The sequence below is a fragment of the Jaculus jaculus genome, chromosome 12 (genome assembly GCF_020740685.1).
Source record: "Jaculus jaculus isolate mJacJac1 chromosome 12, mJacJac1.mat.Y.cur, whole genome shotgun sequence".
In the NCBI taxonomy this organism is placed as follows: domain Eukaryota; kingdom Metazoa; phylum Chordata; class Mammalia; order Rodentia; family Dipodidae; genus Jaculus; species Jaculus jaculus.
In genome coordinates this window covers 59,573,718-59,588,686 of record NC_059113.1, presented here as the reverse complement: position 1 = coordinate 59,588,686, position 14,969 = coordinate 59,573,718, and the positions used below count along the sequence as shown (strand labels likewise).

The 14,969-nt window shown below is 43.3% G+C and overlaps 2 protein-coding genes across 2 annotated transcripts in view; one reads left to right on the top strand and one right to left on the bottom strand.

Moving 5' to 3' along the window:
• Positions 1-8,376, top strand: part of LOC101595603 (cytochrome b-c1 complex subunit 2, mitochondrial) — a 32,436-nt gene extending 24,060 nt beyond the window's left edge. Inside the window, exons 9-14 of the mRNA XM_045131130.1 lie at positions 205-300; positions 604-803; positions 1,933-2,013; positions 4,431-4,507; positions 6,137-6,290; positions 8,148-8,376. Coding sequence (XP_044987065.1) covers positions 205-300; positions 604-803; positions 1,933-2,013; positions 4,431-4,507; positions 6,137-6,290; positions 8,148-8,231 — 692 coding nt within the window. The 3' untranslated portion in view covers positions 8,232-8,376. The remainder of the gene's footprint in view (positions 1-204; positions 301-603; positions 804-1,932; positions 2,014-4,430; positions 4,508-6,136; positions 6,291-8,147) is intronic.
• Positions 8,377-9,987: 1,611 nt separating this feature from the next.
• Positions 9,988-14,969, bottom strand: part of Pdzd9 (PDZ domain containing 9) — a 36,159-nt gene continuing 31,177 nt past the window's right edge. Inside the window, 1 exon segment of the mRNA XM_045130616.1 lies at positions 9,988-10,537. Coding sequence (XP_044986551.1) covers positions 10,144-10,537 — 394 coding nt within the window. The 3' untranslated portion in view covers positions 9,988-10,143.

The window sequence follows — 14,969 nt, the reverse complement described above, 5'->3', positions numbered from 1 at the left end:
GGCTTGGGGTGTAGCTCAGTGGTAGAACCTGTGCTTAGCTTGCTTGAGGCCCTAGATTCAGACTTCTGCACCAAAAAGGAATAAAAGGGAAAGAAAATGAAGGTAATAATTATATAGAGAAAACTCTAGATGAGTAGAAAAGCTTTGGTAATTGTTTCTTAGAAATTCTGGCTCTAGCATCTTGTTTTTGCTTTTTTGAAACAGGTGTGAGTCATTCTGTCCTAAAGCAAGTCGCTGAACAGTTTCTCAACATAAGGGGTGGGCTTGGTTTAGCTGGTACAAAAACCAAGTACCGTGGAGGTAAGCATTCTGTTCTGTCAGTTTTATTAGCATATCCTTAAGCACATTTGTCTGCTAGAGTAGATGCTGTAGCAGGATGGGCTTAGTGATTTACTACCAAGCCATCTCATCACAGAAGAAAGGAATGATATGGCATGGGTGTTAATAGATTAAGCATGATGTTATCCATGTGTCTGGATGGCCTGGTAAATTACAGGTCTTATAGAAAAGCCTTTATTCTTAATACTGGCAAAGAAATGCTGATAAATAAAATCTGTGATAACCAGGCTGTTTCCCCCTCTCCCTTTCTTTATGTGGCCCCAGGTGAAATTCGAGAGCAGAGTGGAGGTAGCCTTGCCCATGCTGCCATCGTGGCAGAAGGTGCTGCCAATGGGAGTGCAGAAGCACATGCCTTTAGTGTTCTTCAGCATGTTCTTGGGGCTGGCCCACATGTCAAGAGGGGCAGCAACACCACCAGCTTGCTATGCCAGGCAATTGCCAAAGGAAATCATCTGCCCTTTGATGTGAGTCTAAGCTTTCAGTATTTATCTTTTGGTTTTCAGAGGTTGGGTATTGGATAAGATCCTGATTAGTGCCTTTTAAAATTTAAAAAGATGCTGGGCATGGTGGTACACACCTTTAATCCCAGCACTTGAGAAGCAGAGGTAGGAAGATCACCATGAGTTCGAGGCCTGAGACTACATAGAGAATTCCAGGTCAGCCTGGGCTAGAGTGCGATCCTACCTCAAAAAAATAAATAAAGGCTGGAGAGATGGCTTAGTGTAGTTAAGCACTTGCCTGTGAAGCTTAAGGACCCCGGATTGAGGCTCGATTCCCCAGGACTCATGTTAGCCAAATGCACAAGGGGGGGCATGTGTCTGGAGTTCGTTTACAGTGGCTGGAGGCCCTGGCGCACCCATTCTCTCTATCTGCCTCTTTCTCTCTCTCTCTCTCTGTTGCTCTCAAATAAATTTAAAAAATAATAATAAAATAAAATTTAAGATAAACAGGAATCTGGGGAGGTAGCTCAGTTGGTAACGTGCTTGCTGCTGCTCTTGGCTTAGTGGTTAAGGCACTAGCCTACAAAGCCAAAGGACCCAGGTTCAGTTCCCCAGTATCCCACATAAGCCGGATGTACAAGGAGGTGCATGCATCTGGAGTTTGTTTGCAGTGGCTAGGGGCTCTGGCATGCTCATTCTCCCTCTATCTCCTCTCTCACTCACTCTCAGCTTGAATTAAATAAATAAAATTTTTAAAAAAGAATTTTTGTTTAAAAAGCTGTTGTTTGAGGAAGGTTTAGTGTAAAAAATTTCAATCACTGCAGTTCTTTTTTTTTATTTAAATGTAAATTTGTTTATTTGACAGAGAGAAAGAGAGAGAGAGAATGGGTGAGGCAGCACCTCTAGCCACTGCAAATGAACTCCAGACGCATGCGCCTCCTTGTGCATCTGGCTAATGTGGGTCCTGGTCAATAGAACCTGGGTCCTTTGGCTTTGTAGGCAAATGGCTTAACTGCTAAGCCATCTCTCCAGCCCTCAATCGTTGCAGTTCTGAAAGGGAGACCTATATTCAACAAGTTTAGACAAAAGTTTAGAAGTTGTGACCTGTTTTTACTGGCAGTACTTCATACAATAAAGTTTTGTTCTATTTCAGGTTTCTGCCTTTAATGCCAATTACTCTGACTCTGGGCTCTTTGGAATTTATACTATCTCCCAGGCTGCAGCTGCTGGAGATGTAAGTAACAACTCATCTGCTCCCTCAAGCCTTACTTGCAACATGTACTTGTTTTCTAGTTAAACATAAAATGTTTCAATGCTATGAGTTTTCACAGCAATACTGTGATGTCATTTAATTGTCTGCTGTAAGGAAAACTTAGAATGTGTACTAGTACTTGCAGGAAAGGGGGAAGATGCCTCCTTGGTACTGTGGTTCTTGTAGACAAGCAGAGTGTCACTAAGTTAGCTCTGGTCTATCTGTGAGAACACAGGAAAGGTCAGTGCCAAAGCACATACTTGTAGCCTTCATTGCAGAGGTTTTTGAGAAGTCAGGGTTATTTATAAAAGGTAGTCAGAGAAGAAAGTAAAGCTCAGGCTCTTGATATATCACCATGGATAGGGGGAAATGGCAGGGATTGAGAGAGATAAAAGTATATTTGAAGCCAGGAAAGAGAATGGTTAGCATATTCTGATCTACTGTGGATAAATGTCCAGTTACCACACAGAGGTCTGGTAGTTTTACAGAGAAGAGCATCCTTGGTGTTCTCATCAGTTTTCCCCAGAATAGTGAGAGAGCTAAAGTTAATTAATGAGAAGTGAGGGGTTGATATAGATAGGAGCAACTTAGATTTGTAAGGAGCAGGCTGGTACTTGTAGGAGAGTTTCCTTTCCTTTTTTTTTCCTTCAAGGTAGAGTCTCACTTTAGCCCAGACTGACCTGGAATTCACTGCGTAGTCTCAGGCTGGCCTCGAATTCACAGCAGTCCTCCTAGCTCTGCCTCCTAAGTGCTGGGCATATGTAACCCTCAAAGCCCATTTTCAGTGGCCTATGTTTGCCAGCTAGGCATCATATCCCAAAGGTTCCATTACCTCCTAAAATAGTGCCACTGGTTGCAGTCCAGTGTTGAAACACAGGAGCCCCTGGGGGACATTTCACAGTCAACCCATAATGTTGTACAGACAACTTTCTTTTTTCCCTTTTTATTGACAGCTTCCATACTTACAGACAATAAACCATGATAATTCCCTCCCCCAGTTTCTCCTTCACAGATCTCTACTCCATCATATCCCCTCCCTCTGTCCATTAGTCTCTCTTTTATTTTTTTTAATCGTTTTATTTATTTATTTATTAGATACAGAGAGACAAAGAGAATGGGAGTGCCAGGGCCTCCAGCCACTGCAAACAAACTCCAGATATATGTGCCACAGTGTGCATCTGGCTAATGTGGGACCTGGAGAATTGAACCTGGGTCCTTAGGCTTTGAAGGCATGCACCTTAACCGTTTCTCCAGCCCTCTCTTTTATTTTGATGTCATCATTTTTTTTTTTTATTGACAACTTCCATGATTGTAAACAATATCCCATGGTAATTCCCTCTCCCCCGCAACTTTCTCCTTTGAAACTCTACTCTCCACCATATCCCCTCCCCTCTCTCAATCAGTCTTTCTTTTATTTTAATGTCTTGACTTTTCCTCCTATTATGATGGTCTTGTATAGGTAGTGTCAGGCACTGTGAAGTCATGGATATCCAGGCCATTTTGTGTTTGGAGGAGCATGTTGTAAGGAGTCCTACCCTTCCTTTGGCTTTTAGATTCTTTCCACCACCTCCTCTGCAATGGACTCTTGAGCCTTGAATGGTGTAATAGAGAGATTTCAGTGCTGAGCACTCTTCTTGTCACTACTTCTCAGCATCATGGTGCATTCTGAGTCATCCCAAAGTCACTGCCATCTGAAAAGAGAAGCTTCTCTAACCAAAAGTGAGAGTAGCATTAATATATGGATATGAACATTAAAAGAAGTGCTTACTGGTGAGCATAGTATATACATTTAGCCAGACAGCAGCACATGTTACACCCTTAGGGCTTATGAGGGCTTATGACTATTGTAGGCTTTCAGTATTAGGGATGTATTCCCTCCCATGGAGCAGGCCTCCAATTAAGAGATTGATTGGTTTCCTACATAACAGAAATGCCAGTGTTGCACCTGTTGGCTTATTTGGCCTGGATGGCCAAATACAATACTTGCAGTGTCCGTTATTGAGTATCGTCACTGGTGATTTCTCTCTCTCCCATTGAACTGCATGCAGTGTAGCTTTTTCCAGCTTTCTGTCAGCTGGTCTACATGGAGGAGGTTTTCAGCTCAGCTCCAGCAGGATTTCACAGTGACTATGCAGCCCAAGTATGTGGAGTCTTCAGCAATAGTCTTACCATCTATTCCTGGTGGGAAACCAAGGGCCTTGGCAATGGCCTATAATGTTTTGGAGGTATCACAGACAACTTCTTTAAGGAACAGAAAATGACCACCAAATTCTCAGTGAACACTGCTGTTTTCCTAGGATTAACTTTCACATTGTGTTTTTGCCTCAGTGGAGGAGCATTGATTTCCCAAGGAGATGCAGGTGTTGGCCACCAATGACTGGCTTTTTTTTGTGTCCTAGGTCATCAAGGCTGCCTATGGCCAAGTAAAATCAGTTGCTCAAGGAAACCTTTCCAGTGCAGATGTTCAAGCTGCCAAGTAAGATTCTATATTAACTGTATGCTTCATGTTTATTTGACAGTTGTGAATTTTTGGATTTAAATATTATTATTTGGGGCTGGAGTGATGGCTCATCAGTTAAGGCACTTGCCTGCAAAGCCTAAGGACCTGGGTTCAATTTTCCAGTACCCATGTAAGACCAGGTGCACAAGGTGGCATATGTGTCGAGTCCATTTGCAATGGCTGGAAGCCGTGGTGCGTTTATTCTTTGTCTCTGTCTGCCCCCTCTCATAAATTAATAATATTTGGAAAGAAAAAAGTCCTATTTTACACACATTTGGATTGAAAAGTACGGGAAAGTAATAAAAGGGAAAGGGAACGGTAAATGTGATTCTGAGGTGGAGTGCTTGCCTGGTGCAGCTCACAGATTCCATCCCCAGCATTGCGAGAGGGAAATACAAGCCCTGTGTGGTGGTGCGCACCTTTAATCCCAGCACTCAGGAGGCAGAGGGAGGAGGATCATTGTGAGTTCAAGGCCACCAGGAGACTACATAGTGAAATCCAGGTCAGCCTGAGCCAGAGTGAGACCCTACCTCAGAAAAACAAACAAACAAAGGGAACTATACTCATGCCTTATCAAGATACAATAATTGACAGTTTTCTTTGTGAGACAGGGTGTCATGTAGCTCAGCTGATCTGGAACTCTGTGTAGCCAAGGATGTTCCAAGTACTGGGATTGCAGGTGTGCAGTGCTGGGGATGGAACCCAGGGCTTCTTGCTTGCTAGGAAAGAACTCTATCAACTGGACCATATCCACAGCCCAACCCCTTTGCTTATTTTCTTAATGTTTTGCTTATATGTGAGTGATTTTTTTTTTGTTTGTTTGTTTGTTTTATTTTTCATGGTAGGATCTTGTTCTAGCCTAGGCTGACCTGGAGTTTACTGTGTCATCTCTGGCTGGCCTTGAACTCACAGCTATCTTCCTACCTCTACCTCCTGAGTGCTGGGATTAAAGGTGTGTGCCACCATGCCCAGCTATATGTATGATTTTCAAAGTAGCATCTCACTCTCCCCAAACTGAACCTTGGGAACCCATTTTATAGCCCAGGCTGAGCTTGAACTAATGGCAGTCCTTCTGTTTTATCCTCCTGAGTGCTAGGATTATAGGCATGAACCAACTGTGCCAGGCTCTGATAGTGAATTTTGTAATATTTATTTATTTATTTATTTTAGTGAGAGAGAGAGAGAGAGAGAGAGAGGGACCATGGGCCTCCTGCCACTGAAGACAAACTCCAGATATATGTACCACTTTGTGCATTTGGTTTTACATGGGTCATCCTGGGCTAGAGTGAGACTGTATGTCGAAAAACTAGGGGAAAAAAAAAAGCTTATTGCATTTTCAGTAACTTTTTTTTTTTTTCTTTTCCCAAGGTAGGATCTCACTCTAGCCCAGGCTGACTTGGAATTCACTATGTAGTCTCAGGGTGGTCTTGAACTCATGGTGATCCTCCTAACTCTGCTTCCCTAGTGCTGGGATTAAAGGCATGTGCCACCATGCCCAGCTTTTAGCTACTAATTTGCCTGTTACCAAAAACAGGATATTGTGTGAGAAACATGCCTAAAAACTATCTTGCTATGTGAAACTGACTGCTGCATTTTACGGGATAGGAACAAGCTGAAAGCTGGCTATGTGATGTCAGTGGAGACTTCTGAGGGTTTCCTGCATGAAGTTGGAGCCCAGGCTCTCGGTGCTGGTTCTTATGTGCCACCATCCACCATCTTTCAGCAGATTGATTCAGTGGCTGATGCTGATGTTGTAAATGTAAGTAAATGAGACCTAATGATTTAATGACCTCAAGAGAACTTAACCTTAACAATCCAAGTTCAGGACGTCTGCATGATCCTCCTTGGGCTCTGTGTATTGTTCTCAGTGCTGTTTGGTACTTGGCATGGAGGGCAGGGGTCTCATTGCTATCAGGCCCTCAGATACCTTCCTTTTTAAGAAATGATCTTTAGTTAAACCACTTTAAACTCTTATAGGTCAAGAGGAATCAAATATTGGTAACTTCGTAGGCTTTACCTTACATAGTAGTTGGTTTCTGGTTTTTTTCTTCATCCCCAGGAATTAAGCTCACCATATCAGTCTATCAGCATCTCATGATTTTCTTTAGTCTTTTCAGCCTAAGACTTTCTACTGTTCATTTCCCCATCCCCATCTCCTCTTGTACATTATTTTTCTCTAATATTGAGTGGCTCTGAGTGCTGGTACTGTGTCTTAGACTTCTTTCTAATCCCTACTATGCCTAATAAACTTGTGTACTACAGAATAAATCCAATGTTATTTGGGTTTCTTTGATCATTTCTACATTAAAAATGCTGTCTTTTGCATTGTAGATGTTTCAGCTGCCTTGTTGTACTGGGATAGTGTGACAGAAAAGGAGAGAAGGCTTTTTTTATTTTTTAATTTTATTCTGAGAAGGCTCTTTTTAGGTGCCAACCCTGACTTCATTGCATTTGGCACCAAAGTTCATCATTATATAATTTGTTAAATGGCTATACTTAAGTGTGATTGTTGTGTGAGTCTCTGCTAGCTGCCTTTACCACATTTCTCTTCCATTAGATAAAACTGGCCTGAGGTAATATACGGGCTCCTGCTCTACCTATATCTGCCCCATGATATCACACCTAATTGAACAATTAGCCTTTGAACTTGAAGTAATAGTGAAAAGAATACATGTACCACATGCCTGGGCGTACTCTGGTGGCTGAGTTAAGTAGATCATGAATTCCAGGCGAGCCTGTTTCAGTTTTATCACTAGCAACCTGGCCCCCTACAAAAAGAATACCAGCTGGGTGTAGTGGTGCACGCCTTTAATCCCAGCACTTGGGATGCAGAGGTAGGAGGATCACTGTGAATTCCAGGCAACCATGAGACTACATAGTGAATTCCAAGTCAGCCTGGACTAGAGTGAATCCCTACCTCAAAACAAAACAAGAACAAATATCAGGACATGGGCTGGAAAAGGTACTTGCCTGTGAAGCCTAAGGACTCATGTTCAACTCTCCAGGTCCCACATAAGCCAGTTGCACAATGGTGCAATTGCACAATGTCACATGTACACACAAGGCAGCACACGCATCTGGATGTGGTAGCGCACGCCTTTAATCCCAGCACTCAGGAGGCAGAGGTAGGAGGATTGCTGTGAGTTCAAGGCCACCCTGAGACTACATTGTTAATTCCAGGTCAGCCTGAGCTAGAGTGAGACCCTACCTGGAAAAAAGCAACAAAACAAACAAAAAAACCCAGGACATAAAATTGGACTTCTATGTTAACAACGAATTTGGCCCAAGCTTTTTATTATCATAATACAGAATAATGTATGACCTTCTTGAAGCCATTCTGCCCTGTTTTGGAAGGTCAGTGAGAATGTCCTACTTTTTTGAAATCTTCCCTCTTATGTAGAGAACTACTCTTGCTTGGTCAGGTACACTTTTGATGGGCTTCATATTTAAACAAAATTGGTCACCACTATCTCACAGTTAATTTTTATAAAAGGCAATAATATAGGATCGCTGGCTTAGAATGTCCTGTCTCTTAAACCCTTCAAATGACAAACTTATCTACTTGATGATGCATTGTTTCTTTTAACTTTCTCTCTGTCTTCTTTTTTGTTTAAAGGCTGCAAAGAAATTTGTGTCTGGTAAGAAGTCAATGGCAGCAAGTGGGAACTTGGGACACACGCCTTTCCTTGATGAATTGTAACACAGAAAGAGAGGACAGAGCTAAACTTTTCTCAGCCCAGACCAGCAAAGTCAGACTCTAATTTAATGTCTTTCTCTTGATGAGGTAAAATTCCTTAAAGCACACTAGTTGATCTGGACTTAATAAAGCATTCTGTGAAAACGGTTTTCTTGCCTTTTTCCTATGAGGTCAATAAGTATTTATTACATGCTAAGGTCTTTGTTTGAGATGATGTAAAGTAGGTAGCATTACAATAATTGAGTACATCAGTTAAGAAATATCAGGGCTGGAGGCTGGAGAGATGGCTTAGCAGTTAAGGCACTTGCCTGTGAAGCTTAAGGACTCAGGTTCAATTCCCCAGTACCTACATAAGCCAGCTGCACAAGGACATACATCTGGAGTTCATTTGCAGTGACTGGAGGCCCAGGTGCACCGATTCTCTCTCTAATAAATAAAATCAAATGGAAGGAAGGGAAGAAGAAGGAAGGAAGAAAGGGGGGAGGAAGGAAGAAAAGGGAGGGAAGGGAAGGAAGGAAGGAAGAAAGGACATCCGAAATTTCTGATGATGGGTGTGGTGGCCCACATCTTTAATCCCAGCACTTGGGAGGCAGAGGTAGGAGGATTGCTCTGAGTTTGAGGCCACTCTGAGACTACAGAATGAGTCCCAGGTCAGCCTGTGCTAGAGTGAGACCCTATCCTGTGAAAACAAAAACAAAAAAGAAATATCAAATTAAGAAAATTAAGATTAGGTGAGACAGATTAGCAGTTAAGGCATTTGCCTGTGAAGCCTAAGGTCCTAAGTTCAATTCCCCAGTATCCATGTAAGCCAGATACACATTGGGGGTGGTGCATGTGTCTGGAGTTAGTTTGCAGTGGCTTGAGGTCCTGGCACACCCATTCTCTCTCTACTTCCCTCTCTCTTTTGCAAATAAAAAAAAAAACTGTTTAAAATAAGAAAAAGGAAAGAAAATTAAGATTGAGTAGCTGTAAGGGTAAAAATTCCAGATTATTATTGATGGCTTTTGAAGATTAAAACATTTTTTAGGTCTGGGTGTGGTAGCTCACACATTTAATCCCAGAACTCAGGAGGCAGAAGATCACTGTGAGTTCAAGGCCACCCCGAGACTACCTACTGACTTTCAGGTCAGACTGGGCTAGAGAGTGGGACCCTACCTTGAAAAAACAAAAAACAACAACAACAAAAATTTAGTCTGGTTTTAACTTCCATTTTGCAATAAAATTTCTGGAAGACAAATTCCCTATGAATTAATCATCTCATGTGCAGTTCCTTCATTTTGTATGTCTGATATATGTTCACCTTGGCAGTGTGTTTTCTCCCGTGTCTTCCTTATGTTTTTTTTTTTTGGGGGGGGGGTTCGACACTATGGAGTCTCAGGGTGGCCTCAAACTCACGGTAATCCTCCTACCTCTGTCTCCCAAGTGCTGGGATTAAAGGCATCCACCACCATGCCTAGCTCCTCATCTGTTTTAATGTTGTCTTTCATAAAATTGTCAGTCTACCATTCACAACAGGAGTAGGATTGGAGGGGAGTGGTGTGGTGTCCCTTGTATGAACAATAAGACAAAGAATAGCTCAAGAAAACTTACATTTATCTTAAAAGGTGAGTGCTCAGACATTGTGCTAATTTGGTTTCTCTATTACATTGTGTAAAGGTGGGACATTCTTAGAAAGGAGGGTCATGTGACCTCAGTCACAAGATCAGCCTATTTTAAGAACAATGTTTCACGGAATCTGAGATGACAAGGAAGTCTAGCTGTCATCCTAAGGAATGTCTATAAAGGCGTTTCAGCAGTCATGTTAGAGAACTGGTTAAGTTTGTATGTCTTCCTGTGGGAGTTCTGCAAACCTGTGCATAAGGTGTAAAAATTGGGATAAGTGTTGAATGACCACAGATTTGCAAACAGCAGCTGCCTAAGCAACCTTTGATAATGGTTAACCTTTGCCCTTCTCAGCTTGGGCATAGTCCTCCAGCCAAAAGGCATCTGAGGTGGAAGAGACCGAGGAGGAGGAGCTGTCGTTGTCTTGCCTTACCATTGCCCAGTATGGAGAAGGGGCTCTCAGTTCTGTCTTGTGATCTTTGTGAATCACCACATCATAGTTAATACCTTCTCCAACACTAAGAGCCTGGTGGTTCTTTTTATATCCATGCCATTCTGTGGAGATGGAGATTGGTGTCCTTATGGGGTGATGCCAAACTGACCGTGGATATCTGTAATACTTGAGTCTTTTATCCAAAACTGTGCCTTCATTGTCATCGCTGCTCGTGGAAGGCTCATCCTTGCCCTGCTCTGTTTTCTTCGGTGTGCTGGAAAAGAAGAGAGCGAGTGTGGTGGGTTTCTGATGTTTGAACACTGGCACTGTGTTAGTAGCTCCGCTTCTAAGAACCTGCAGCTTTCCTCCAGTTTATCTCTACTAATTAATTTGATATTGAGTCACTGTGAGCTGCTAATTTTGGTTTTTTGTTTGTTTGCTTTTGGTTTTTCGAGGTAGGGTCTCATAGTAGCCCAGGCTGACCTAGAATTCACTATGGAGTCTCAGGGTAGCCTCAAACTCTAAGCAATCCTCCTACGTCTGTATCCCAAGTGCTGGGATTAAAGATGTACACCACCACACTGGGCACCTGCTAGTTTTTTCTTTTTAATTTTTTTGCTTGTTTATTTTTATTTATGTATTTGAGAGCAACAGGCAGAGAAAGAGGCAGAGAGAGAGAGAGAGACTGAATGGGCACGCCAGGGTCTCCAGCCACTGTAAACGAACTCCAGATGCATGTGCCCCCTGGCTAACATGGGTCCTGGGGAATCCAGCCTCCAACCGGGGTCCTTAGGCTTCACAGGCAAGCGCTTAACCACTAAGCCATCTCTCCAGCCCAGCTGCTAGTTTCATATAGGGTATGATTTTCTTTTTTCTTTTAATTTTTGTTTATTTTTTATTTACTTGAGAGCGACAGAGAGAGAGAGAGAATGGGCGCGCCAGGGCTTCCAGCCTCTGCAAACGAACTCCAGACGCGTGCGCCCCCTTGTGCATCTGGCTAACGTGGGACCTGGGGAATCGAGCCTCGAACCGGGGTCCTTAGGCTTCACAGGCGAGCGCTTAACCGCTAAGCCATCTCTCCAGCCCCGGGTATGATTTTCTTTATCCTTGACTTAGGGCCAGCGTAAAGACCTCAGCAACAATTTTGTTTTCTGATACATCCCAGATTCCAAGATTGGCAACTTTGTTAGGCACAGCCAGCAGAGGTTAGGGTCTGCTGGAAACACAAGGTCTAGCAGAGCTTTCCATGTTATCTGCCCATGCAAATACTGACTGGAATAATTGTGAAGGAGATGCACAATGCCATGAGCACACATGATGGCTGGTCCTGGTGGCTGAACTAACACCTTGTGTAGTAGACCTCTCGGTGAAAGCATTATAAGCTTTCAACTACAAATGAGTAAAGCTCTAAGTGTTGGAGGCAGCAGCCTGAGGTAGAAAGCTGTAAGGACGGGGGTGGTGGTGAGAGAGCAGTAGGAGATGAAGCTGGAATGTACCCATCCAGGCCACATGGTGGCATGATGGACTAGTGGAAGGACCTTGGCTTTTATCTCAAGAACCAAGGATCACAAGAATTTTAAGCTGGAATATACCATGATCGAATGAGCATTGAAAAGGGTCTTTGGGGGTATACAAGGAACAGGAGCAAGGGTAGGTGCAGGGAGACTGGTGACTTTGGGACAATAGTCACAGCTGGGAGAAAAGTGGGTGGGCAATGTGAAAAAATATGAAATGAAGTTACAAGCTGGAGAAAGTGTAGCGGTTCAGGCACTTCCTGCAAAGCCAAAGGACTCAAGGTTCAATTCCCCAGGGTCCACATAAGCCAAATGCACAAAGTGGTGCATACGTATGGAGTTCATTTGCAGTGACCGGAGGCCCTGGTGTGCCCATTTTCTTTTTCTGCCTCTTTTTAAACTTTTAATTGACATTTTATTTTTATTTATTTAAGAGAGACATTGGGAGGAAGGGAGAGAGGGAGAAAAGGGGCACGCCAGGGCTTCCAGCCACTGAAAACAAACTACAGATGCATGTGCCACCTTGTGCATGTGGTTTACATGTGTCCTGGTGAATCAAACCTAAGTCCTTTGGCTTTGCAGGCAAGTGCCTTGACCACTAAGCCATCTCTCCAGCCTTCAAAGTTTGTTTTTTTTTTTTTTTAAGCCAGGCCTGCTGGTGCATGCCTTTAATCCCAGCACTTGGGAGGCAAAGGTAGGGCGATTGCTGTGAGTTCAAGGCCACCCTGAGATGACAGAGTGAATTCAAAGTCAGCCTGACCTAGAGTAAGATTCTAGCTTGAAAAAGGAAAAAAAAAAAAAAAGTGACCCTTGGGGACTTTGACTGTGTTAGATTTATCTGTTTTATTTTTTAAATTATTGTTCTTGCAAAACACCTCCAGTTTTACTTATGTTACAAAAGTAGTAAGTGACACATTACTATAGGAAAACACTCAGCTTAGCTTGTGACTCACCCTTGAAAATCAGAAGTCACGTGAAAGTCAGTACAGACTCCTATATTTGCTATAAAGGTTGAAATCAAAGGCATACATTAGGAATTGAACCATTGTTTTCTTTACTGAGATGTGACACACACGTTTTTCTGTTGCTAACAATCTACCCAAGCTGACAGGCGCCAGCAAAGCTGTGCACTGCCTGCGGAGCTGAGCCCATCAGTGCAGCACTGTCTGTGCAGGGGAGAGCCTGACTTGCAGATTAGAAACCTGCACAGCTCCTACTACCACAGAAAACCCAGAACACTCGTGCTGGTTTGATTCAGGTGTCCCCCAGAAGCTTAGGTGTTCTGGATGCTAGGTTCTTAGATGATGGGGATTTGGGAGTTAACGCCTCCAGGAAGGAGTGTATTGTTAGGGGCAGGCTTATGGGTGTTATAACCAGTTTTCCCATGCCAGTGTCTGGCACACACTCCTGTTCCTGTTGTCTACCTTATGTGGGCCAGGGGGTGATGTCCACCATCTGCTCATACCATCGTTTTCCCCTGCCATCAAGGAGCTTCCCCTCAAGCCTGTAAGCCAAAATAAACCTCTTCCCTACAAGCTGCTCTTGGTTGGATGATTTCTACCAGCAATGCAAACCTGACTGCAACAGTAAAGTGGTACCAGGAATGGGGTTGCTGCTAGACATCTGACTGTGTGGCTTTGGCCTATTAGAGCTGATTTTCAAGAGAAATGTGGAAGGATTTGAAACCTTGGCCTGAGAGATTCCTTGCAGTGCGGTAAGTACAGCTTGATGGACTATTCTGGTCAGAGTTGAAAGACCTAAATGCAGTAAAAACTATGGACTGTGAGGTTTGGCTTATGAGGATGAGAAAGAGCTTTGCCTGGACTGGGCTAGCAGTTTGTGTGAGAAGCTTGCTGTTATGCCCGTGTCCTGAGACATTGTACAGGGTTGCTTTACATAGAAATGAACTGGTATGAGCAGAGGGATATCACAGAAAGAAAATCTTTGGGTGAACTGCTACCCACTCAGCTGCAATTGACAGATTACAATCTTTGAGACTGGGCCAGCTGACCTGCACTGGGGCAACAGGAAGAACACTCTTGGAGGGGCCTAAGTGCTCAAGAAGTGTCTTGTTCTTCAAAGTCTATTTTATTATCCCCCACTGGATTAACAAATTGCCACCATATCTGGTATTGTGGAGTATAAGAAATGCAAGAAGGAGAGGGTCATTGAGTTTGCAACACAGTTTTGTGTTTTATAAATGGCCATGGGCATTGTGAAACAGGTTTGCTGGTTGCCTGCATGGGGACCCCATGGGGCCATGAGGATGAACCATGGATTGCAGTGGAGACCCAGTGGAGATGCCGGGACCATGAGGTGGCTGCTAAGGAGCTGCTGACGCCAATGAAGTTTTCCAGGACTGAGTAGGCTAGCACCAGAAGAGTGGAATTGGAATACCAGAGACTTGTTGCTGGTTAGAATGATCAGACTTGGAGATTTGTCACAGGCAAGATTTGTTGGACTTGGAGTTAAAGTTTGGTGTCTGCCCTGGTTGTTTTAAATCTTGTACTGGCTGAAAGTTTCTTTGCTGTGCCCAATGCCATCTTCTGCAGTGTGAATGTTTATTCTGTGCCATTATGGTTTTTTTTTTTTTGAGGTTATTTTTTGGTATTATGACTCAGTCAAAAGATCTTGGACAATGGGGATGTTTGAACATCATTGGGATTGATAAAAACTATGGGGACTTTTAAAGTTGGACTGAATGCATTGTATTTTACATCATGTATGGATATCAGTTTATGGGGGCCAGGGATGGAATGTGGTGATTTGATTCAGGTGTCCCCCATAAAATTAAGTGTTATGAATGCTAGGTTCCCAGATGATGGAGATTTGGGAATTAATGCCTCCAGGAGGGAGTGTATTATTGGGGGCAGGCTTATGGGTGTTATAGCTAGTTTCCCCTTGCCAGTGTCTGGCATACTCTCCTGTTCCTGTTGTCTACCTTATGTGGGCCAGGGGGTGATGTCCACCCTCTGATCATGCCATCGTTTTCCCCTGCCATCGTGGAGCTTTCCCTCAAGCCTGTAAGCCAAAATAAACCTCTTTTTTTCCCAGAAGCTGCTCTTAGTTGGGTGATTTCTACCAGCAATGTGAAACTGACTGCAACACTGGTTTAAACAGAAAGGATTTTAAACAAACGTGCAGAGACACACTTTATATGCTATAATAACAAGATAGCTTTTGGTCTATTTC